Genomic DNA, 24,530 nt, shown 5'->3' with positions numbered 1-24,530 from the left:
TTGATGGGGTGAAAACTGGAGGACAGCATTAATTCAGTAGCTTGCACAGGTGACATGAGTGCTTAAATTCGGTTTTAGGCTTATGTTATGTACTTTCTAACCATGTTAAATCACATTCTTCTCAAAACTCTGAATTTTGGTGTGTCTCATAGTAGTAAAACAGTGTGCATGACTGCCTAACATCTATCCCTCTCAGTCCGGTTGGAAATGTGATGTGATCACGAGGGGATCAGAAATCTGGGCATCCAGTCATGTGCTAATGCGGTATTTAAAGGCCAGATGTTTATTTGGCTGGTGTGTGGGCAATTAGTAGCATACAAGAGGACACAAGTGCGCACTGAGTTGAAACAGAAAAGGAACTTTGAAGTGATGTGGTTTCGAGTAAGGTACTGACTTCTGTTAGATGTGATTGAAGAAAGAGAATTGGGTGATGCACGGTTACATTTAACTAACGTTCTGGTGTGCGTCTTTTTGCCTATTCATTGCCTATGTGGAAGTACGGATTGTTGGTGCTTTTCGGCGCGGTGTTTGTGGGCGCGCAGTTTCCGAGGGAATGTGTGACTCTGGAGGGACTTCGGAGTGGTCAGTGTTGTCCATCCCCGTTTGGGGTCGCGAATGACGCCTGCGGGTCCGCCACAAGACGTGGACAGTGTATTTCGATAGCGGCAGACGCAAGTCCACACGGCCCGCAGTACCCCCACGATGGACGGGATGACCGTGAACGTTGGCCCATCCGTTACTTCAACCGAACCTGCCAGTGCAACGGGAATTTCACCGGTTATGATTGTAGCCGTTGTATGCATGGCTTGGCCGGGTTAAACTGTGACCAACCCGTCGCTGTTGGTACGTTTTCTTTTTTTTTATCCCACTTGAAAACAAATAACCAAATGTTGCAGTTTCCATTATAAAATGATTTGATGTTTTTACGCAATCGAAACTGCATAGGGTTAATCATCTCAATTATGTGTCTCATTTAAGTGGAGTGGTAAATCTCACACTTAAACCAACATAATTGAAATCAACAGTCCACATATCTGTTGAATAAAATAAGTAAATGATAGCCTACCACAAACAACCTCTATACAAGGCTCCAATGCGCCTTACTTTACCAGGCTGGTCTTATAGACCAGACGTAACATAGTAAACTAAAATCCGGGATGCTCAAATTAGTAGGCTATGATATATGGCATGGTTGTATAAGACATGTTACTTAAGGCAAAAAACGGGGGGTGACTCGAATGTCTAAACCCAAAGATTGCGTGTTCAAACTCATCACGGACAACTTTAGCATTTTAGCTAATGATCAACTTTACAACTGCTTACTACTTTTTTGCTACTTTGCACCTACTTAGCATGTTAGCTAACCCTTCCCCTAACCCTAACCGTAACCCTTTAAGCTAACTCCTACCCCTAACCTTAACCTTAACCCCTAACCAGGGTGGACAAATAACAGATGAGCATGCTTTGTAATGTTTTTAAAACAATACATGTATTATTAGTAAGAAGTAATGTGGTATATTGCTCAATTCAATATTATTTTTGTGACCTGAGTCTTTTAACCAAAATAAATAATTTAGATACAATAGTAAAAAGTTAAACAGGTAAACAGTTCTACAACTGAACATCAAGAATCAACTAAGTGCCTGCCCTGACACAAAATGCTGAGTGATACGGGTTATTTATTATTATTAGTTCAGGGCTCTAATGCAGTTTATTTTTTACAAGGAGTACATAAATTGATATTTAGGAGCACAAAAATAAATGTAGGGCCACATTTATTTGAGTGTTTTAATGATAAGAAATGACAAAACATGAATAAAAGGTTTTTGGAATGTTCCATGATCAATCAAGCACAATTTACTCCCAAATATTTGCCGTTACCCCCAAATATTTGAGTGGTAACGGCACTCCCTGTCTGTCAGAGATGATAATCTCGTGTCTGCTCTACCAGTAGACAGTTGCAGCAAACTCAAAACTAATATTGAAAAACAATCTAGCGTGTGAACAAAACAATGTAACTAGCCAAGAAACACGAGGACAAAGTCACACTTTAGTAGCCTTTCAGGTCAATTCGACCAACTTCTACATTTGGGTTGATAAAAAAACAGTTCCCAAATGCTGTGTGTGATCACCCGCCAACGTGGCTGGTGAAATAAACATTCTTACCCGCCAATGCCAAAATCTACCCATATTTGGCGTGTGATGGGTGTTAATTTCCCCCCTGCCCCTAACCCTAACCCCTAGCTAATGTTAGCCACCTAGCTAATGTTAGCATTATCCACTTAACTAACATAGTCACAACAAATTGGAATTGGAAACATATTATATGTATAGGTTATCCAAAATGGCATAGCAGTGCGGTCTTGTATTATGTTGTGTCCTCGTGTAAATAGCCAGTTTTTTTGTATTTTTTCGTATATATATTTCTCTATCTCACTTTCCATCCTTAACTAAATATACTTTCCTGCAACCCGCCTCACCCAATGTGGAACGGATTCTATTATTTCTTCATACCTTTTATAAAGAACCCACGGCTGAAACTAGCCAGCTAGCCAGCTAACTAGCTACTTGCTATAAGCTATTGCGATTAGCCACCGTTAGCGGTCTTCACCACTGTCCGTGGCCTGCACTACCTACCAGCCAGCTCTAGCCTGGACAATTATCGGCCAGTCTGCACAGCGTGCTATCGACCCAGAGCATTTCAGATTTTCTGCCGGAATCACTGAATCACTGGACCTTAACACCGGATCATCACAACTAGCTAGCTGCAACCGAATGGATGTTGTTGTTGGCTAATCACCACTTGTCCCAAAGCTATCACCAGTTAGCCTTGAGCTAGCCTCGAGCCAGGCCCATCTCCCGGCTATCCACCTCTCTGTCAACCGGACGGGACCTCCTAGTGTCAACACGGAGCCCCGCCGATCCATCACAACTGGTCTGCCGACGTAATCGTCTGATGTGGTTTCAACAGGCTTCCCGTTGCGACGACCACGAAGATCCATCTGCTAGCACCGGCCCGCTAGCACGCACAATCAACAGCCGTGCCTCCTGCTCGCCTGTGCTGTAGCAGCCTACGAACTGCTCCTGGACTTACCTATTGCTGTTCACTGGACCTTATGATCACTCAGCTACACATCTGATGCGCGCTGGACTGTTCCTTTACACGGTACCCCATCCTGTTTATCTGTTTAGCCTCAACCCAAACTTTCGTCGCCATTACCAGTTGTTGTCTTAGCCCTCTCGAATAACACCTGTGATTGCGTTATGCCTCTCTCCCATGTCAATATGCCTAGCCTATTGCTGTTTGGGTTAGTTATTGTACTATTTCACTGTAAAGCCCCCAGTCCCGCTCAACCTGCCTCAGATAGATTCTTTGTCCCACCCCCCATACACGCGGAGACTGGCTCAATCGGTACCTCCAGTGATGCTATCTCTTTCATCGTTACCCAATGCTTAGGTGTACCTCCACTGTACTCATATCCTTCTATATCCTTGTCTGTACATAATGCCCTGAATCTATTCTACAACGCCCGGAAATCTGCCCCGTTTATTCTCTGTACCCAATGCACTAGAAGGCCAGTTCTTAAAGCCTTTAGCCGTACACTTATTTTATTCCTCCTCTGTTCCTCTAGTGATGTAGAGGTTAACCCAGACCCTATAGCCCCCAGTATCAATCCTACTCCCCAGGCGCTATCATTTGTTGACTTCTGTAACTGTAAAAGCCTTGGTTTCTTGCATGTTAACATCAGAAGCCTCCTCCCCAAGTTTGAGTTATTCACTGCATTAGCACACTCTACCAACCCTGATGTTCTAGCAGTGTCTGAATCCTGGCTTAGGAAGGCCACCAAAAATTCTGAAATTTCCATCCCCAACTACAACATTTTCCGTCTAGATAGAACTGCCAAAGGGGCGGAGTTGCAATCTATTGTAGAGATGTAGCTGTATCATACTGTCCAGGTCTGTGCCCAAACAGTTTGAGCTTCTACTTCTAAAAATCCACCTTTCCAGAAATAAGTCTCTCACTGTTGCCGCTTGCTACAGACCCCCCTCAGCCCCCAGTTGTGCCCTGGACACCATATGTGAATTGCTTGCCCCCCATCTATCCTCAGAGTTCGTACTGCTTGGTGACCTAAACTGGGATATGCTTAACACCCCGGCCGACCCACAATCTCACACAAATTATCAAGGAACCTACCAGGTACAACCCTAAATCCGTAAACATGGGCACCCTCATAGATATCATCCTGACTAATTTACCCTCTAAATACACCTCCACTGTCTTCAACCAGGATCTCAGCGATCACTGCCTCATTGCCTGCGTCCGTAATGGGTCCGCGGTCAAACGACCACCCCTCATCACTGTCAAACGCTCCCTCAAACACTTAAGCGAGCAGGCCTTTCTAACTGACCTGGCCCGGGTATCCTGGATGGATATTGACCTCATTCCGTCAGTAGAGGATGCCTGGACGTTCTTCAAAAGTGCTTTCCTCTCCATCTTAAATAAGCATGTCCCATTCAAAAAATTCAGAACTAAGAACAGATATAGCCCCTGCTTCACCCCAGACTTGACTGCCCTTGACCAGCACAAAAACATCCTGTGGCGTACTGCATTAGCATCGAACAGCCCCCGCGATATGCAACTTTTCAGGGAAGTCAGGAACCAATATACACAAGCAGTTAGGAAAGCAAAGGCTAGCTTTTTCAAACAGAAATTTGCATCCTGTAGCACTAACTCCAAAAAGTTTTGGGACACTGTAAAGTCCATGGAGATTAAAAGCACCTCCTCCCAGCTACCCACTGCACTGAGGCTAGGAAACACTGTCACCACCGATAAATCTACGATAATCAAGAATTTCAACAAGCATTTTGCTACGGCTGGCCATGCTTTCCACCTGGCTACCCCTACCCCGGCCACCAGCTCTGCACCCTCCACTGCAACTTGCCCATGCCCCCCCGCTTCTCCTTCACCCAAATTCAGATAGCTGATGTCCTGAATGAGCTGCAAAATCTGGACCCCTACAAATCAGCTGGGCTAGACAATCTGAACCCTTTCTTTCTAAAATTACCCGCCGAAATTGTCGCAACCCCTATTGGCCGCCATTCCTTCCAGTTCTCTGCTGCAAATGACTGGAACGAACAAAAAAAATCTCTGAAGCTGGAGACACTTATCTCCCTCATTAACTTTAAGCATCAGTTGTCAGAGCAGCTTAACGATCACTGTACCTGTACACAGCCCATCTGTAATTAGCCCACCCAACTACCTCATCCACATATTGTTATTTACAATGTTATTTATTTTGCTCATTTGCACCCCAGTATCTCTATTTGCACATCATCTTCCGCACATCTATCACTCCAGTGTTAATACTAAATTGTAATTATTTTGAACTATGGCCTATTTATTGCCTTACCTCCATAACTTACTACATTTGCACACACTGTATATAGATTTTCTATTGTGTTATTGACTGTACTTTTTTGTTTATTCCATATGTAACTCTGTGTTGTTGTTGTTTTTAATCGCACTGCTTTGCTATATCTTGGCCAGGTCGCAGTTGTAAATGAGAACTTGTTCTCAACTGGCTTACCTGGTTAAAATAAGAAAAGAAATAGCAAATTGATAACATATTCTACAAATTGAAATTTGTAACATATCATACGAATGTCACGGGTGTCAGTGTAATGCGGTGGATCGAAGCTAGTATTCCGGTGACGACGAACGCCGAAGCCTGCCCGAGCAAGGAGGAGGGGCAGCCTCGGCAGAATCCGTGACAGTACACCCCCCCGACGCGTGGCTCCAGCCGTGCGTCGACACCGGCCAGGAGGACGCGGTGGGGGGCGAGTCGGATGACTACGGTGGAAATCCCTCAACATGGAGGGACCCAGCACCGCTCCTCCGGACCGTAACCCTCCCACTCCACGAGATACTGCAGGCCTCCCACCCGACGCCTCGAATCTAAGATGGAACGGACCGAGTACGCCGGTGCCCCCTCGATGTCCAGTGGGGGCGGAGGAACCTCCCGTATCTCAGACTCCTGGAGTGGACCAGCTACCACCGGCCTGAGGAGAGACACATGGAACGAGGGGTTAATACGATACTCAGGAGGAAGCTGTAACCTATAACATACCTCGTTCAATCTCCTCAGGACTTTAAATGGCCCACAAACCGCCGAAGGGGCAGGTTTCGGGTTGAGATCCAGACCCGGTCCCCCGGTGCATACATCGGAGCCTCACTGTGGTGGCGGTCGGCGCTCGTCTTCTGCCGCCCGATGGCCCACTGCAGGCGCACATGGGCAGCGTTCCAGGTCTCCTGTGAGCACCGAAACCATTCATCCACCTCGATCTGGCTCTGATGCCAAGGTGCCAGAACCGGCTGATAACCTAATACACACTGGAATGGAGTAAGGTTAGTGGAGGATTGGCGGAGTGAGTTTTGGGCCATCTCTGCCCAGGGGAGGAAAACCGACCACTCCCCCCGCCGGTCCTGGCAATACGACCTCAGAAACCTACCCACCTCCTGGTTGACTCTCTCCACCTGCCCGTTACTCTCGGGGTGAAACCCTAAGGTCAGGCTGACCGAGACTCCCAGACGTTCCATGAACGCCCTCCAAACCCTTGAGGTGAACTGGGAACCCCGATCAGACACTATATCCTCAGGTATCCCATAGTGCTGGAAGACGTGTGTAAATAGGGCCTCAGCAGTCTGTAGGGCCGTAGGGAGACCGGGCAGAGGAATGAGGCAGCAGGACGTTCTGGGAACCTGGCCTGTACGAAAGGGTGAAACAAAAACGGGTGAGAAACATTGACCACCTTGCCTGGCGAGGGTTTAATCTCTTCGCCGCCCGGATGTACTCCAGATTGCGGTGGTCAGTTAAAATGAGAAAAGGGTGGTTAGCCCCCTCAAGCCAATGTATCCATGCTTTCAGGGCTTGGACTACAGCCAACAGCTCCTGGTCCCCCTCATCATAGTTGCGCTCCGCTGGACTGAGCTTCTTCGAAAAGAACGCACAGGGGCGGAGCTTGGGTGGTGTGCCCGAGCGATGGGAAAGTTCAGCACCTATCCCAGCCTCCGACGCGTCCTCATCCGGATGAGCCAGCACTGGAGCCGAGGTAAACAGGTTCTTCAGATGATTGAACGCCCTGTCCGCCTCAGCTGACCACCGCAGACGCACCGGTTCCCCCTTCAGCAACGAGGTAATGGGAGCCGCTACCTGACCAAAGCCCCGGATAAACCTCCGGTAGTAATTGGCAAACCCCCAAAATTGCTGCAAACCCCCAAAATTACGCACGGCCGAAATGCGGTCACTCTCCATCCTCACCCCAGACTCGGACATGTGGTACCCTAGGAAGGAGATGGACTCCTGAAAGAACAGGCATTTCTCCGCCTTGGCATACAGGTCATGCTTCAACAGTCGTCCAAGTACTTTACGCACCAGGGACACATGCCCGGCCCGTGTAGCGGAGTATATGAGAATGTCATCAATATACACCACTACACCCTGTCTGTGCAGATCCCTGAAAATCTAATCGACAAAGGCTTGGAAGACTGATGGAGCATTCATCAACCCGTATGGCATGACGAGGTACTCATAGTGTCCTGAGGTGGTGCTGAATACCGTCATCCACTCATCTCCCTCCCGAATACGCACCAGATTGTACGCGCTCCTGAGATCCAATTTCGTGAAGAAGCGCGCCCCGTGCAGTGATTCCGTCATACAAGCTATCAGAGGTAAGGGATAGCTGTACTTGACAGTGATCTGATTAAGCCCACGGTAATCAATGCACGGGCGTAACCCACCATCCTTCTTCTTCACGAAAAAGAAACTTGAGGAAACAGGTGAAGTGGAAGGCCGAATGTATCCCTGTCTCAGAGATTCGGAGACATATGTTTCCATAGCCGCCTTCTCCGCCTGTGACAGAGGATACATGTGACTCCGGGGAAGTGCAGCGCCTACCTGGAGATTTAACGCACAATCCCCCGGACGATGGGGTGGTAATTTAGTCGACCTCTTTTTACTGAAGGCGAGAGCCAAATCGGCATACTCGGAAGGAATGTGCACTGTGGAGACCTGGTTTGGACTCTCCACCGTAGTAGCCCCCAAGGAAACCCCTACACACCTCCCTGAGCATTGACTGGACCATCCCTTGAGAGCCCTCTGTTGCCAGGAAATAGTGGGGTCATGAGTGGTTAACCAGGGAAGTCCCAACACCACAGGATACGCAGGAGAATCAATAAGATAGAGACTAATCCTTTCCTCATGACCCCCCTGTGTCCTCATTTAAGAGTGGTGCGGTAACCTCCCTGATTAGGCCTGACCCTAGCGGGCGACTATCTAATGCGTGGACAGGGAAGGGCACATCAACACGAACAGTAGGAATTCCTAAACTATGTGAATATTGACGATCAATAAAATTCCCAGCTGCGCCTGAATCTACTAGCGCCTTATGCTGGGAATGAGGAGAAAACTCTGGAAAAACAACCTCTATACACAACTGACCAACAGGGAGATCTGGGTGAGTCGGGTGCTTACTCACCTGAGATGGTCGACCAGTGCTCTGCTTACTGCCTCGACTCCCTGGGGACCCTCCCCAGCACCGACCCGCAGTTTTTAATTTTTTATTTAACCTTTATTTAACCAGGTAAGCCAGTTGAGAACAAGTTCTTATTTACAACTGCGACCTGGCCAAGATAAAGCAAAGCAGTGCGATAACAACAACACAGAGTTACATATGGGGTAAAACAAAACATAAAGTCAAAAATACAACAGAAAATATATACAGTGTGTGCAAATGTAGCAAGTTATGGAGGTAAGGCAATAAATAGGCTATAGTGCAAAATAATTACAATTAGTAGTAACACTGGAATGATAGATGTGCAAGAGATGATGTGCAAATAGAGATACTGGGGTGCAAATGAGCAAAATAAATAACAATATGGGGATGAGGTAGTTGGGTGGGCTAATTTCAGATGGGCTGTGTACAGGTGCAGTGATCAGTAAGGTGCTCTGACAACTGATGCTTAAAGTTAGTGAGGGAGATAAGAGTCTCCAGCTTCAGAGATTTTTGCAATTCGTTCCAGTCATTGGCAGCAGAGAACTGGAAGGAATGGCGGCCAAAGGAGGTGTTGGCTTTGGGGATGACCAGTGAGATATACCTGCTGGAGCGCATACTACGGGTGGGTGTTGCTATGGTGACCAATGAGCTAAGATAAGGCGGGGATTTGCCTAGCAGTGATTTATAGATGGCCTGGAGCCAGTGGGTTTGGCGACGAATATGTAGTGAGGACCAGCCATCCCAGTGGTGGGTAGTATATGGGGCTTTGGTGACAAAACGGATGGCACTGTGATAGACTACATCCAATTTGCTGAGTAGAGTGTTGGAGGCTATTTTGTAAATGACATAGCCGAAGTCAAGGATCGGAAGGATAGTCAGTTTTACGAGGGCATGTTTGGCAGCATGAGTGAAGGAGGCTTTGTTGCGAAATAGGAAGCCGATTCTAGATTTAACTTTGGATTGGAGATTCTTAATGTGAGTCTGGAAGGAGAGTTTACAGTTTAACCAGACACCTAGGTATTTGTAGTTGTCCACATACTCTAAGTCAGACCCGTCAAGAGTAGTGATTCTAGTCGTGTGGGCAGGTGCCAGCAGCGTTCGATTGAAGAGCATGCATTTATTTTTACTAGTGTTTAAGAGCAGTTGGAGGCTATTGAAGGAGTGTTGTATGGCATTGAAGCTCGTTTGGAGGTTTGTTAACACAGTGTCCAATGAAGGGCCAGATGTATACAAAATGGTGTCGTCTGCATAGAGGTGGATCTGAGAGTCACCAGCAGCAAGAGCGACATCATTGATATACACAGAGAAAAGAGTCGGCCCAAGAATTGAACCCTGTGGCACCCCCATAGAGACTGCCATAGGTCCAGACAACAGGCCCTCCGATTTGACACATTGAACTCTATCTGAGAAGTAGTTGGTGAACCAGGCAAGGCAGTCATTTGAGAAACCAAGGCTATTTAGTCTGCCTAAAAGAATGCGGTGGTTGACAGTGTCGAAAGCCTTGGCCAGGTCGATGAAAACAGCTGCACAGTAGTCTATTATCGATCGCAGTTATAATAAAGTTTAGGACCTTGAGCGTGGCTGAGGTGCACCCATGACCAGCTCGGAAACCGGATTGCATAGCGGAGAAGGTACGGTGGGATTCGAAATGGTCGGTGATCTGTTTGTTAACTTGGCTTTCAAAAACGTTCAAAAGGCAGGGCAGGATGGATATAGGTCTGTAACAGTTTGGATCTAGAGTGTCACCCCCTTTGAAGAGGGGGATGACCGCGGCAGCTTTCCAATCTCTGGGGATCTCAGACGTTACGAACGAGAGGTTGAACAGGCTAGTAATAGGGGTTGCGACAATTTCGGCGGCTAGTTTTGGAAAGAAAGGGTCCAGATTGTCTAGCCCAGCTGATTTGTAGGGGTCCAGATTTTACAGCTCTTTCAGAACATCAGCTGTCTGAATTTGTGTGAAGGAGAAGCGGGGGGCATGGGCAAGTTGCAGCGGAGGGTGCAGAGCTGGTGGCCCGGGTAGTGGTAGCCAGGTGGAAAGCATGGCCAGCTGTAGCAAAATGCTTGTTGAAATTCTCGATTATTGTAGATTTATCGGTGATGATAGTGTTTCCTAGCCTCAGTGCAGTGGGCAGCTGGGAGGAAGTGCTCTTATTCTCCATGGCTTTACAGTGTCCCAAAACTTTTTGGAGTAAGTGCTACAGGATGCACATTTCTGTTTGAAAAAGTTAGCCTTTGCTTTCCTAACTGCTTGTGTATATTGGTTCCTAACTTCCCTGAAAAGTTGCATATCGCGGGGGCTATTTGATGCTAATGCAGTACACCACAGGATGTTTTTGTGCTGGTCAAGGGCCGTCAAGTCTGAGGAGAACCAGGGGCTATATCTGTTCTTAGTTCTGTCTTTTTTGAATGGGGCATGTTTATTTAAGATTGAGAGGAAATTACTTTTAAAGAAAACCAGGCATCCTCTACTGACGGAATGAGATCTATATCCATCCAGGATACCTGGGCCAGGTCAATTAGGAAGGCCTGCTCGCTAAAGTGTTTTAGGGAGAGTTTGACACTGATGAGGGGTGGTCGTTTGACTGCGGACCCGTTACGGACGCAGGCAATAAGGCAGTGATCGCTGAGATCCTGGTTGAAGACAGCGGTGTATTTAGAGGGTAAGTTAGTCAGGATGATATCTATGAGGGTACCCATGTTTACGGATTTAGGGTTGTACCTGGTAGGTTCGTTGATAATTTGTGTGAGATTGATGGCATCTAGTTTGGATTGTAGGATGGCCGGGGTGTTAAGCATATCCCAATTTAGGTCACCAAGCAGTACGAACTCTGAGGATAAATGGGGGGCAATCAATTCACATATGGTGTCCAGGGCACAGCTGGGGGCTGAGGGGGGTCTGTAGCAAGCGGCAACAGTGAGAGAGTTATTTCTGGAAAGGTGGATTTTTTGAAGTAGAAGCTCAAACTGTTTGGGCACAGACCTGGATATACAGTAGATTGCAACTCCACCCCCTTTGGCAGTTCTATCTAGACAGAAAATGTTGTAGTTGGGGATGGACATTTCAGAATTTTTGGTGGCCTTCCTAAGCCAGGATTCAAACACTGCTAGAACATCAGGGTTGGCGGAGTGTGCTAACGCAGTGAATAACTCAAACTTAGGAAGGAGGCTTCTGATATTAACGTGCAGAAAACCAAGGCTTTTACGGTTACAGAAGTCAACAAATGATAGCTCCTGGGGAGTAGGAGTGATACTGGGGGCTGCAGGGCCTGGGTTAGCCTCTACATCACCAGAAGAACAGAGGAGGACTAGAATAAGGATACGGCTAAAGGCTTTAAGAACTGGTCTTCTAGTGCGTTGGGTACAGAGAATAAAGGGGGCAGATTTCCAGGTGTTGTAGAAAAATTCAGGGCATTATGTACAGACAAGGATATGGAAGGATATGAGTACAGTGGAGGTAAACCTAAGCGTTTGGTAACAATGAAAGAGATAGCATCACTGGAGACACCGATTGAGCCGTTCTCGGCGTGTATTGGGGGTGGAACAAAGGAACTATTTGAGGCAGTTTGAGAGGGACTTGGGGTTCTACAGTGAAATTGTATGATAAGAACTAACTGGAACAGCAATAGGCAAGGCATATTGACATGGGAGAGAGGCATAAAGCAATCACAGGTGTTATTAGAGAGAGCTAAAACAACAACTGGGAATGGCAATAAAGTTTGGGCTGAGGCTAAACAGAATAAACAGGACAGGGTACCGTGTAAAGGAACAGTCCAGCAGGCATCAGCTGTGCAGCTGAGTGATCATAAGGTCCAGTGAACAGCAATATGTGAGTCCGAGAGCAGTTCAAATTGGTGCTTCAGCACAGTGAGCAGGAAGCACGGTTGTAGTTTGCGTGTGCTAGCGGGCTGGGGCTAGCAGATGGATCTTCGTGGTCGTCGCAACGGGAAGCCTGTTGAAACCACAGACGATTACGTCTGCAGACCAGTCGTGATGGATCGGCAGGGCTCCGTGTCGACTCTAGGAGATCCCGTCCGGTTGACAGAGAGGTAGATAGCCGGGAGATGTGCCTGACTCAAGGCTAGCTCAAGGCTGATTAGCCAACAACAACGTTCATTTGGTTGCAGCTAGCTAGCTGCGATTATCTAGTGTTAATGGTCCAGTGATTCAGTGATTCCGGCAGAAAATCTGATAGGTTCTGGGTCGATAACTCGCTGTGCAGACAGTGCAGACTGGCCAATAATAGTCCAGGCTAGAGCTGGCTGGTAGGTAGTGCAGGCCACGGACAATGGAGAAAAGCCGCTAACGGTGACTAATAGCAAGTAGTTAGTTAGCTGGTTCGCTGGCTACTCCCGTCCGGTAGACAGAGAGGTAGATAGCCGGGGCTAGCTCAAGGCTCAAGGCTAACTGGTGCTACGGGGACAGTGGTGATTAGCCTACAGCAACATCCATTCGACATCCATTCGGTTGCGGCTAGCTAGATCCGGTGTTATGGTCCAGTGATTCAGTTATTCCGGCAGAAAATCTGATGTTCTGGGTGAAAACCGCTAACGGCGGCTAATAGCAAGTAGCTAGTTAGCTAGTTAGCTGACTGGCTAGTTTCAACTGGAGATTCTAGATAAAGGTGAGTAAATAATAGAATCTGTTCCACATTGAGTGAGGCGGATTGCAGGAAAGTATATTTAGTAGAAGGATGAAAAGTGTGATAGGGAAATATATACGTAAAATAAAAAAATAAATAAAAAAAAACAGGCTATTTACATGGACACACAAGAGAACACGACCGCACTGCTACGCTATCTTGGCAGTGTGTCCTCTGCGGCCACAGTTGGTGCAGGGGACGGCCCCTCTCCTGGTCTCCCTAAGCGCATGGGGGTAGAGTCGGAGGTGCTGGGGGATGGAATGAATGGGCCCTGATCAGAACGTCCGCGGGTCTCCAACAGGTTATCCAGCCTGATGGACATCTCCACCAGTTGGTCCAGGTTGAGATTGGTATCCCTGCAGGCCAGTTCCCTCCGAACGTCCTCCCTTAGGCTGCAACGATAGTGGTCGATCAGGGCCCTCTCATTCCATCCTGCGCTGGCTGCCAATGTCCTGAACTCCAGCGCAAAATCCTGGGCGCTCCTCCTCTCCTGTCTTAGGTGGAACAGACGCTCGCCCGCCGCTCTCCCCTCCGGTGGACGATCGAATACCGCCCGGAAGCGGCGGGTGAAATCCTCGTAGCGGACCGATGTAGCGTCAATTCCTCCCCACTCGCCGTTGGCCCACTCGAGCGCCTTCCTCGACAGACAGGAGATGAGGTCGGACACGCTCTCGTATCCCGAGGGCGCCGGGAGCGAGAGCCGAATCCCACTGGGCCCAGGTGGCGAAGGGGTGGACTGTGGTATGGGTGGTAGAGTGGTTGGAGGAGGTGTAGGAAGGCCACCTCTCTCCCAACTGTCCATAGTATTCATCACCCTCTCCATGGCGGTGCCAAGAGCCTGGATTATACTCTCCTGTCGTTGAAATCGTTCCTCCATCGATTCGGACTGACTGGCTGTACCTGCTGACTCCATAAATGGTGCGTGGTTCTGTCACGGGTGTCAGTGTAATGCGGTGGATCGAAGTCAGGCGCAGGACACAGAACTCTAAGAAACGTACTTTACTGAAATAAGTAAAGATAACAATACAGAATACCTCCACACAGGGAGGAACTAACCCGCTCACCAACGACACACGAAACGAAAAACAACCACGCACAAAACACATTGGGAGCCACTGGGTTAAATAGGGAAGGCGTGATTACAATAATGGGCAACAGGTGTGTGACAATAGACAACAGGTGCAACATAGAAACATAGAAACATAGATCGGCAGTAGCTAGTATTCCGGTGACGACGAACGCCGAAGCCTGCCCGAGCAAGGAGGAGGGGCAGCCTCGGCAGAATCCGTGACAACAAATTGTAATTCATAACATATTAATTGTAATTCGTAACATATCATATGATGATGGAAATCCACAAATGAATACCATACCAAACGTAACATATCACACTAATTTGAGCATCCCAGATTTTCGTTTACTATGTTATGTCTACCCCTAAGTCAACTTTGACTTAATGCACTGCCACTCAACTGTTTAAAAGACACATTTCTGCACAGACTATGGAAAGCATACAACACAAAAATGTTTTGCAAGGACACGAATGTCCTTACATATAGTGATATAATGACCTTTTTGCCTCATATTCAGGCAATGGTGTATGCGTAGAGATGAACGGTGACTAGGCTACCTGCCCTATAATTTCTTAATTTCTTTCCACAAAAAAATTTGCTCATTAACGCATTAATGATTAAGATAATCACATTTTATTTTTCTCTTTAATCCTTCAGTCCGGAGAAACGTGATGCAGCTAAGTGCGGATCAGAAGCGAGCTTTCGTGACCGCACTGGACCAGGCCAAGCGCACCGTGCATCCAGACATTGTGATAGCTACGCGGCGGTACCAGGATGTCTTCGGACCCGATGGAAATACCCCGCAGTTTGAGAACATCACCATCTACAATTACTTTGTATGGACCCACTACTATTCGGTCAGCAAGACCTTCATGGGGGCCGGCCAGCCGAGCTTTGGCGGAGTCGACTTCTCTCACCAAGGTCCCGGGTTTGTGACCTGGCACAGGTTTCACCTGCTCCAACTTGAGCGCGACATGCAGGTGAGATGGGGTACCAACAATCACATGTATGTCACTGCATGTAATATGAAGTGAAATAGTCAATAATAATGCAAATAACTAATTTTATAGTGTGCCTACTATTCAATTGGATATCACAATATAATAGGCAATCATCTAATGGTATTATGGATTTTCACCTCCAGCAAAATCAATTTTAATCTGTAGGCTGGGCCTATTTATTACCCATCAATAGTTATTTCACTTTACATTTTTACATTTTTAGTCATTTAGCAGACGCTCTTATCCAGAGCGACTTACAGTTAGTGAGTGCATACATTATTTATTTATTTTTATATATTTTTTTCATACTGGCCCCCCGTGGGAATCGAACCCACAACCCTGGCGTTGCAAACGCCATGCTCTACCAACTGAGCTACATCCCTGCCGGCCATTCCCTCCCCTACCCTGGACGACGCTGGGCCAATTGTGCGCCGCCCCATGGGTCTCCCGGTCGCGGCCGGCTACGACAGAGCCTGGATTCGAATCAGGATCTCTAGTGGCACAGCTAGCACTGCGATGCAGTGCCTTAGACCACTGCGCCACTCGGTGCCCACTTTACCTATTGTTTGCTTGAATTAGTGCCACATTAAGGGTGAGGATATCTTTCCAGATGAAGCAATTTTGTGCCATAATCAAGCAAGCTTTGCAGAAAATGTGCTTAAGCGTTTACTAGTCTGAGCCTAGATTTCCCCTCTAATAGGACACAAAAGAGCATCTGTTGTCCAAGTTATCCCTTGAATTATGCATTACACATTGGCATTACTGACAGAGACTGTTTATTGTTTTCAAAGATATTTATCTTGGCTGTCAGTATGGGGGCTATATTAGGCCTCAGCAATAAAGACAAATCATTGTTTCATACAATTGAAAAAATTGAATCAGTTGCAGCTAAATATTGAGATTGTGATACAGCTGTATGTTGTTGCATTAGTTGGCTTAAAATAATGCAGGCACTATATACTTCTCCAAGACCATTTGTAACTATTTTATTTGCAGTTCATTATTGTGGCTTCTAATTGCACAAACTAATTATTATAATTGTGTGCCCTTTATGTAATTAATTCTAACCCTACTCTCAATTTAGGATATGCTGCAAGACCCTTCCTTTGCCCTGCCCTACTGGAACTTTGCCATTGGTGGAAGCACCTGTGACATCTGCACAGATGACCTATTGGGAGCGAGGAGCAACCTCGATATGAATTCCATCAGCACCAACTCTATCTTCTCCAACTGGAGGGTGATCTGTGAGAGTGTGGAGGACTATGATACACTGGGAACCATCTGCAACAGTAAGCCTTCAGTAGTGCGCTCATATCCTTCCAAGTTTGAAAGAAAACACCATATATGGTGGGTAGAAGTTGCCTGTAGGCACAGATCTAGGATCAACTCACCCTCCCCAAATGTTAAAATGGGTAGAATTCATTGAGATTATAGAAACATACTCAGCAAGGTTGACAAATGACTAGAACATCAAGGGACATATGTACTGAAATTGGTCTTACTTAGCAACATTTGAAATGGTGTTTTTTTACATTGGATACAAGTAGAGACTCGGAGCTACAAAATGGTCTATCATACACTACAGTTGAGGAACAATGGGAAAGTAATTTTGCTTTGAAAGGTGATAAACTTGTAAACTCACTTTTGAAAAAATGGCCTTTGAATCTTTTGGTACTGTTACTGGAGAGCCCTTCTTTGTCTACACCCATTCAGCATCGTTCATACCCTCTTACATTTAGCCACACCCATCTCTTTAAGGGATGATCTGAGCGTTCTGTAGTAACAACAGAAGGCAAGCACCCAAGCTAACTTGCTAGCTACTTCCAGAACAGCTCACTGAACATTACTCGCCCTAGCAGAGCTGGTTAGGCTGTTATGTTATCCAGAGCATTGGTGACTGCAACTGTGCTGTCAGATTGTCCGTTCGTAAATTCAAAACATGTCGCTCTCGGTTCAGAGCGCACACCGGACGCTCTTGCGCATGAGTAGGGTTGATCCGAATGTTCTGACCTCACAATGGCAGTAATGAGACATAATGAGAGAACACCCCACTCTGACCATTTTACTCGCCCTAGCAGAGCTAGTTAGGCTGTTTTCATGTTATCCAGTGCGTTGGTGACTGTAACTGTGCTGCTGGCAACAATTTAATGACGTTTTTTTGCCGACGTTTACTGACACCGGCCATATTCAACATTCGTAAATTCATCAGTTATTCTGCGCTCTGGCACACTCAGACGAGAGTGCTCTGAAATCCCAGTAGATGGCCGGACTGAATTTACGAACGCACCCGAAATGGTTACTTGCATAGTGGAGTCTTTTTTTAAGACATATAGCTAGCTAGCTAGCTAGCTAGGTAAACAATGAACCATATCCCAATTCATGACGTTACTACCCTGCATGAATCTGCAGGTAGCTAACCAACCAGGTTCATTGTTAGCTAGCTAACATTATGCTATAGCTAGCTAAGCAAATGGCTCTGAGATACAAATAATAAGGTCATACACATAACGTTAGCTAGCGAGCCAGCCAGCTAACATTAGCTAGTGTTGGTGAAACCATACAGGAGAGGAAGTACAGAACCAACGACGCTAGACGGAGAGGAATATGTTTAAGCAAAAGGCAGTTTATTAAACAACAGAGATAGCTGGTACTGCTCAAGCTACATGCATGGACCCATTCAGTTGCCTCTTATCGAGACAGTTGAAAGGGATCAAAAACAGAGTTTTCAGCATTACTTTATACAATGCAACACAAAGGAAGGGGTCCTTCTTCTAGTCCCTTGATTGGTTCCCGAGGCGTAGGAGGCGGGTCTGCTCTGTCCAGAGTAGAAGCCCCATTCTGACCAGTAGAAGGAAGTGCAGTGTGTGTGTGTGCGTAACTCGTGAGGCATGAGGATGAGTGTGCGTATGCATGGAGATGTGTGTGTGAATGTGTGTATGTTCTCAAAGGAAAGTCTCGTGGGGAGCAACCAGATTGTGGCCTGTGGCGTGGGAGTTGTCCTTGAGAAGATATTGGCTCTGTCCATTGTTCTTGCATAGGAACAGCATTGATTGAAAACAAGCTCCTAACATTAAAATGGGTCATGCACAAGATTTTAGTCAGACCAAGCTATAACATTTTAATATTTACTACGACACTAGCTAGCTAGGTAAACAATGAACCATAATCACATTTACATTTACATTTTAGTCATTTAGCAGACGCTCTTATCCAGAGCGACTTACAGTTAGTTTATTTTTCATACTGGCCCCCCTTGGGAATCAAACCCACAACCCTGGCGTTGCAAACGCCATGCTCTACCAACTGAGCTACATCCCTGCCGGCCATTCCCTCCCCTACCCTGGACGACGCTGGGCCAATTGCGCGCCGCCCCATGGGTCTACCGGTCACAACTCATGATGTTACTACCCTGCATGAATCTGCAGGTATCTAACCAGCCAGGTTCAATTTTAGCTAGCTAACATTATGCTATAGCTAACTAAGCAAATGGCTCTGATATACGAATAATAAGTTCATACACGTAACGTTAGCTAGCAAGCCAGCCAGCCAGCCAACGTTAGCTAGCTAGCTAGGTAAACAATTAACCATAATCACAATTCATGACGTTACTACCCTGCATGAATCTGCAGGTAGCTAACCAACCAGGTTCAATGTCAGCTAGCTAACATTAGGCTATAGCTAGCCAAGCAAATGGATCTTTCTATCAAAATTAGAAATGTGTAATTTCTGAAAATGTAGCTAGCTAGACTATCTTACCCATATACATCATTCATGGATGGACCCGTCTCCTGTCGGATGCTATGGTTGCCCTTAGTTTGAAGATGTAATCCGGAGACAGGTGTTTTCTCTATCTCCTTAGCTATCATACTCGAATTCCACTGATTTCAAAACTCGGTCCTCCAGAAAGTGGAGAGCAACACTTATGCAGTTTTAATACAAGATACATTTTTTGACAGAAGCCTGCTATATGGCAGACCAATCCAAACTCATTATCTCAGCCAATCATGGCTAGCGGGAAGGTTGCTGTCTTTTTCTTTGGCTAAACCAACTAGGCACGTAATTTAACAATTTTATTCGTATTTACAGATGGCATACAAGTTTGTTATTAAGGCACATGAAAGTTCACATGTTTGAGAAGGCATTTCGGCTTACAAGCAAAAACTCAAACAGGAAATACCTGTGACTCGCTCCGTTGAGAAATGGTCACCAGAATCAGAGATTATGCTACAGGACTGCTTTGCTAGTGCTGATTGGAATAGGTTTCGAGACTCCGCCGATAACATTGACGAGCTAACCAACTCCATCACTGGCTTCATTAGGAAATGCATCGGCGACGTTGTCCCAACAGTGAGGGTTTGCTGCTTCTCCAATCAAAAGCCTTGGATTAACACCAAGGTTGGGGCTAAACTAAAGGACAGGACTACCGAACACAGAGCTATCGTAGACAACCCTGACGCTACGGCCGAGGACAGGAATAAGTACAAGAAGTCCCGCTATGACCGCCGCGTCATCAAATGAGCAAAAGGACAATATAGGAATAAGGTGGAATCATATTACACAGGCTTCAACACCCGACGCATGTGGCAGGGGTTACAGTCCATTACGGATCGCAAAGGAAGACCCAACCATGATCTACCCAATGATGCCTTTCTACCAGACGAACTCAATGCATTTTTTGCACGCTTTGACAACAACAACATCGTGCCGGGTATGAGGGCCGTCACCGATCCAGAGGATTGGATGATCTCGCTCTCCAAGGCCAACGTGAGAAAGGTCTTTAACACCCGCAAGGCCGCGGGGCCCGACGATATTCTAGGGAATGTTCGCAGAACAGCTGGCAGGCATACTCACAGTAATTTTCAACCTCTCCCAGTCTGTAATCCCCACATGTTTTAAGATGACCACCATTATTCCTGTCCCCAAGAACTCTAAGGCTTCATGCCACAATGACTACTGCCCTGTAGCACTCACTTCTGTAATCATGAAGTGCTTTGAGAGGCTGGCTATGCCACACATTAACTCCAACATCCCAGACACCATAGACCAACTCCAATTTGCATACCACCCCAACAGATCCATAGATTACACAATCTCAATTGCTCTCCACCCTCCCCTGCTCTCACCCACCTAGATAAGAGACCTGTGTGAGAATGTTGTTCATCGACTACAGCTCAGCGTTCAATACCATTGTCCTCTCCAAGCTCGTCACCAAGCTTAAGACTCTGGGTCTGAACACCTCCCTCTGAAACTGGATCCTGGATTTCCTGACGGGCCGACCCCAGGTGGTGAGGGTAGGCAACATCACCTCCACCTCGCTGACCCTCAACACTAGGGTGTGTGCTTAGTCCCCTCCTGTACTCCCTGTTCACCCACGACTGTATGGCCACTCATGACTCCAACACCATCATCAAGTTTTCTGATGACACAATGATGGTAGGCCTGATCACCGGCGACGATGAGTCAGCCTACAGGGAGGAGGTCAGTGACCTGGCAGTGTGATGCCAGAATAACAGCCTCTCCCTCAATGTCAGTAAGACCAAGGAGCTGATCGTGGACTACAAGAAAGGGGGGGCAAGCACGCCTCAGTCCACATCGACGGGTCTGCAGTGAACCAGGTCGAGAGCTTCAAGTTCTTCGGTGTCCAAATCACTCTTAAAATGGTCTAAACACACACGCACAGTTGTGAAGAAGGCGCAACAGCGTGGGCCCTCAAATTCTCAAAATGTCCTACAGCTGTAACATTGAGAGCATCTTGACTGGCTGCATCACTGCCTGGTATGGCAATAGCACCGCCCTCGATCGCATGGCACTACAGAGGGTGGTGCAGACAGCCCATTATTTCACTGGGGCTGAGCTCCCTGCCATCCAGGACATCTATATCAGGCCTTGGAAGGAAAATTGTTAAAGACTCCAACCACCCAAGCCATAGGCTATTCTCTCTGCTTCCGCACAGCAAGCGGTACCGATGCATCAAGTCTGACACCAACAGGCTCTTGAACAGCTTCTATCCCCAAGCAATAAGACTGATAAATAGCTAACAAAATAGCTACACTGACTATCTGAGTTAACCTTGTGTCTTTATTGACCTTTTATTTGTATTTTTGCACTGTCTCTATGCAGACTCACAGGGCCTTACATACACACACACACACACACACACACTCACTCCATCATCTGCTCACTCACACATAATATGCACATACATTTAAACTGACTCTACACACATGCACACCCACTCACATACAAGCTACTGCTTCTCTGTTTATCTTATATCCTGTTGCCTAGTCACCTTACCCCTATACAAACTGTATCTACCTCCATCACACCAGTATCCCTGCACATTGTAAATATGGTATTGGAACTGAACCTGTATATAGTATACTTACTTACTTATTGTGTTCTTCATATTTCTTCTTCTTTCTCGTGTTCTTTTTCTAGTATTACATTGTTATTGATTATTGCATTGTTGGATTTTGAAGTTTCTAAAAAGGCATTTCACTGTACTTGTGAATGCGACATTAAAACATGAAACTTGAAACTAGTGATTACTGGAAGGAAAGTTGTAAGTAGGAAGGAATGATGGAAGGAAGAAAGGAAGGAATGATGGAAGGAAGGGAAAAAGAAAGAAAGAAGCATCTAAATAGTATTTAAATAGGGCCCGGGTGTGTCCTTTAGCACTTGCCAACTTCCCAAGTCTATTTACTATTGTCTCTATTAACCCAGGTTACTGAGACCCCTCTTAACCCTCTCCTCTCTCTCCCCCTAGACACTGAGACCACCCCCATCAGGAGGAACCCAGGAGGTAACGTGGCCCACCCCATGGTGCAGCGTCTCCCTGAGCCCCAGGATGTTGCAGACTGCCTGCAGGTGAACACATTTGACACCCCTCCCTACTACTCCACCTCCTCAGAGAGCTTCAGGAACACCATCGAGGGTGAGTGGGTATTGCTGGTCTACACCAGTAGTTGCAGTCATTCACATTGACACACACAGATATCACAGACACCTACACATCCTGTACATATGCTTACACACACTGAACATTGAGGGTTGTTGTGCATGCTGACACACACCCACATGCAGACACACACACACACACAAAACCGACAGAGAAAGAGACAAGTCTGTCACTCCGTGAGCTTTAGATCTCAGGGAAGGTGTGATGTCACTGATGTACTCCAGCCAAAAGGCTACGGGCGAGTTTCACATCCATTTAACATGGTTCCCTGTGTTTAATCCACCAACTACTTGTGTTGTGTGCGCAGGCTATAGCGCCCCCCAGGGAAACTACGACCCTGTGGTACGGAGCCTTCACAACCTGGCCCACCTGTTTCTGAACGGAACAGGCGGGCAGACCCACCTCTCGCCCAACGACCCCATCTTCGTGCTGCTCCACACTTTCACCGACGCCATCTTTGACGAGTGGCTCAGGAGGCACGCCCCTGGTAATAGATCCCATTCTACTATTGATCTCATGTTCAAGACCTGATCATTGTCTTCCTGTGCTAGTATCTTTGTCTGTGCTTGCTTTTCTGAAAATATTATGCTCTTCCATCCTTTTACTAACTCATCTACACTGAGTGTACAAAACATTAAGAATACCTTCCTAATATTGCGTTACACCCCCTCCCCCCCTCCCCCTTTTGCCCTCAGAACAGCCTCAATTCGTCAGGGCATGGACTCTACAAGGTGTCAAAAGCGTTCCACATGGATGCTGGCCCATGTTGACTCCAATGCTTCCCACAGTTGTGTCAAGTTGGCTGGATGTCCTTTGGGTGGTGGATCATTCTTGATACACACTGGAAACTGTTGAGCATGAAAACCCCAGCAGCTTTGCAGTTCTTAACACAAACTGGTGCCTGGCACCTACTACCATACCCCGTTCAAAGGCACTTAAATATTTTGTCTTGCCCATTCACCCTCTGAATGACACACATACAGTCGTGGACAAAAGTTTTGAGAATGACACAAGTATTTGTCTTCACAAAGTTTGCTGCTTTAGTGTTTTTAGATATTTTTGTCAGATGTTACTATGGTATACTGAAGTATAATTACAAGCATTCCATAAGTGTCAAAGGCTTTATTGACAATTACATTACGTTTATGCAAAGAGTCAATATTTGGGTCAACACCTTCTTTTTCAAGACCTCTGCAATCCGCCCTGGCATGCTGTCAATTAACTTCTGGGCCACATCCTGACTGATGGCAGCCCATTCTTGCATAATCAATGCTTGGAGTTTGTCAGAATGTGTGGGTTTTTGTTTGTCCACCCGACTCTTGAGGATTGACCACAAGTTCTTAATGGGATTAATGTCTGGGAAGTTTCCTGGCCATGGACCCAAAATGTCGATGTTTTGTTTCCCGAGCCACTTAGTTATCACTTTTGCCTTATGGCAAGGTGCTCCATCATGCTGGAAAAGGCATTGTTCGTCACCAAACTGTTCTTGGATGGTTGGGAGAAGTTGCTCTCGGAGGATGTGTTGGTACCATTCTTTATTCATGGCTGTGTTCTTAGGCAAAATTGTGAGTGAGCCCACTCCCTTGGCTGAGAAGCAACCCCACACCTGAATGGTCTCAGGATGCTTTACTGTTGGCATGACACAGGACTGATGGTAGCGCTCACCTTGTCTTCTCCGGACAAGCTTTTTTCCGGATGCCCCAAACAATTGGAAAGGTGATTCATCAGAGAAAATGACTTTACCCCAGTCCTCAGCAGTCCAATCCCTGTACCTTTTGCAGAATATCATTCTGTCCCTGATGTTTTTCCTGGAGAGAAGTGGCTTCCTTGCTGCCCTTCTTGACACCAGGCCATCCTCCAAAGGTCTTCGCCTCACTGTGCGTGAAGATGCACTCACACCTGCCTGCTGCCATTCCTGAGCAAGCTCTGCACTGGTGGTGCCCCGATCCCGCAGCTGAATCAACTTTAGGAGACGGTCTTGGCGCTTGCTGGACTTTCTTCTTCACAACAATTGAACCTCTCTCCTTGAAGTTCTTGATGATCCGATAAATGGTTGATTTAGGTGCAATCTTACTAGCAGCAATATCCTTGCCTGTGAAGCCCTTTTTGTGCAAAGCAATGATGACGGCACGTGTTTCCTTGCAGGTAACCATGGTTAACAGAGGAAGAACAAAGATTTCAAGCACCAACCTCCTTTTAAAGCTTCCAGTCTGTTATTCTAACTCAATCAGCATGACAGAGTGATCTCCAGCCTTGTCCTCATCAACACTCTCACCTGTGTTAACGAGATAATCACTGACATGATG

The 24,530-nt window shown here is 46.6% G+C and overlaps 1 protein-coding gene across 1 annotated transcript in view; it reads left to right on the top strand.

The window, feature by feature from the left end:
- The first annotated feature begins 293 nt into the window (after window positions 1-293).
- Window positions 294-24,530, top strand: part of LOC121554582 (5,6-dihydroxyindole-2-carboxylic acid oxidase-like) — a 28,366-nt gene continuing 4,129 nt past the window's right edge. The window contains exons 1-5 of the mRNA XM_041868207.1: window positions 294-843; window positions 14,923-15,245; window positions 16,351-16,555; window positions 22,033-22,200; window positions 22,532-22,711. Of these exons, the coding sequence (XP_041724141.1) occupies window positions 489-843; window positions 14,923-15,245; window positions 16,351-16,555; window positions 22,033-22,200; window positions 22,532-22,711 (1,231 nt within the window). The 5' untranslated portion in view covers window positions 294-488. The remainder of the gene's footprint in view (window positions 844-14,922; window positions 15,246-16,350; window positions 16,556-22,032; window positions 22,201-22,531; window positions 22,712-24,530) is intronic.

This window comes from Coregonus clupeaformis, chromosome 39, assembly GCF_020615455.1.
Source record: "Coregonus clupeaformis isolate EN_2021a chromosome 39, ASM2061545v1, whole genome shotgun sequence".
NCBI lineage: Eukaryota > Metazoa > Chordata > Actinopteri > Salmoniformes > Salmonidae > Coregonus > Coregonus clupeaformis.
The sequence above is the reverse complement of the archived record's forward strand: the minus strand, read 5'-3'. Positions and strand labels throughout refer to the sequence as shown.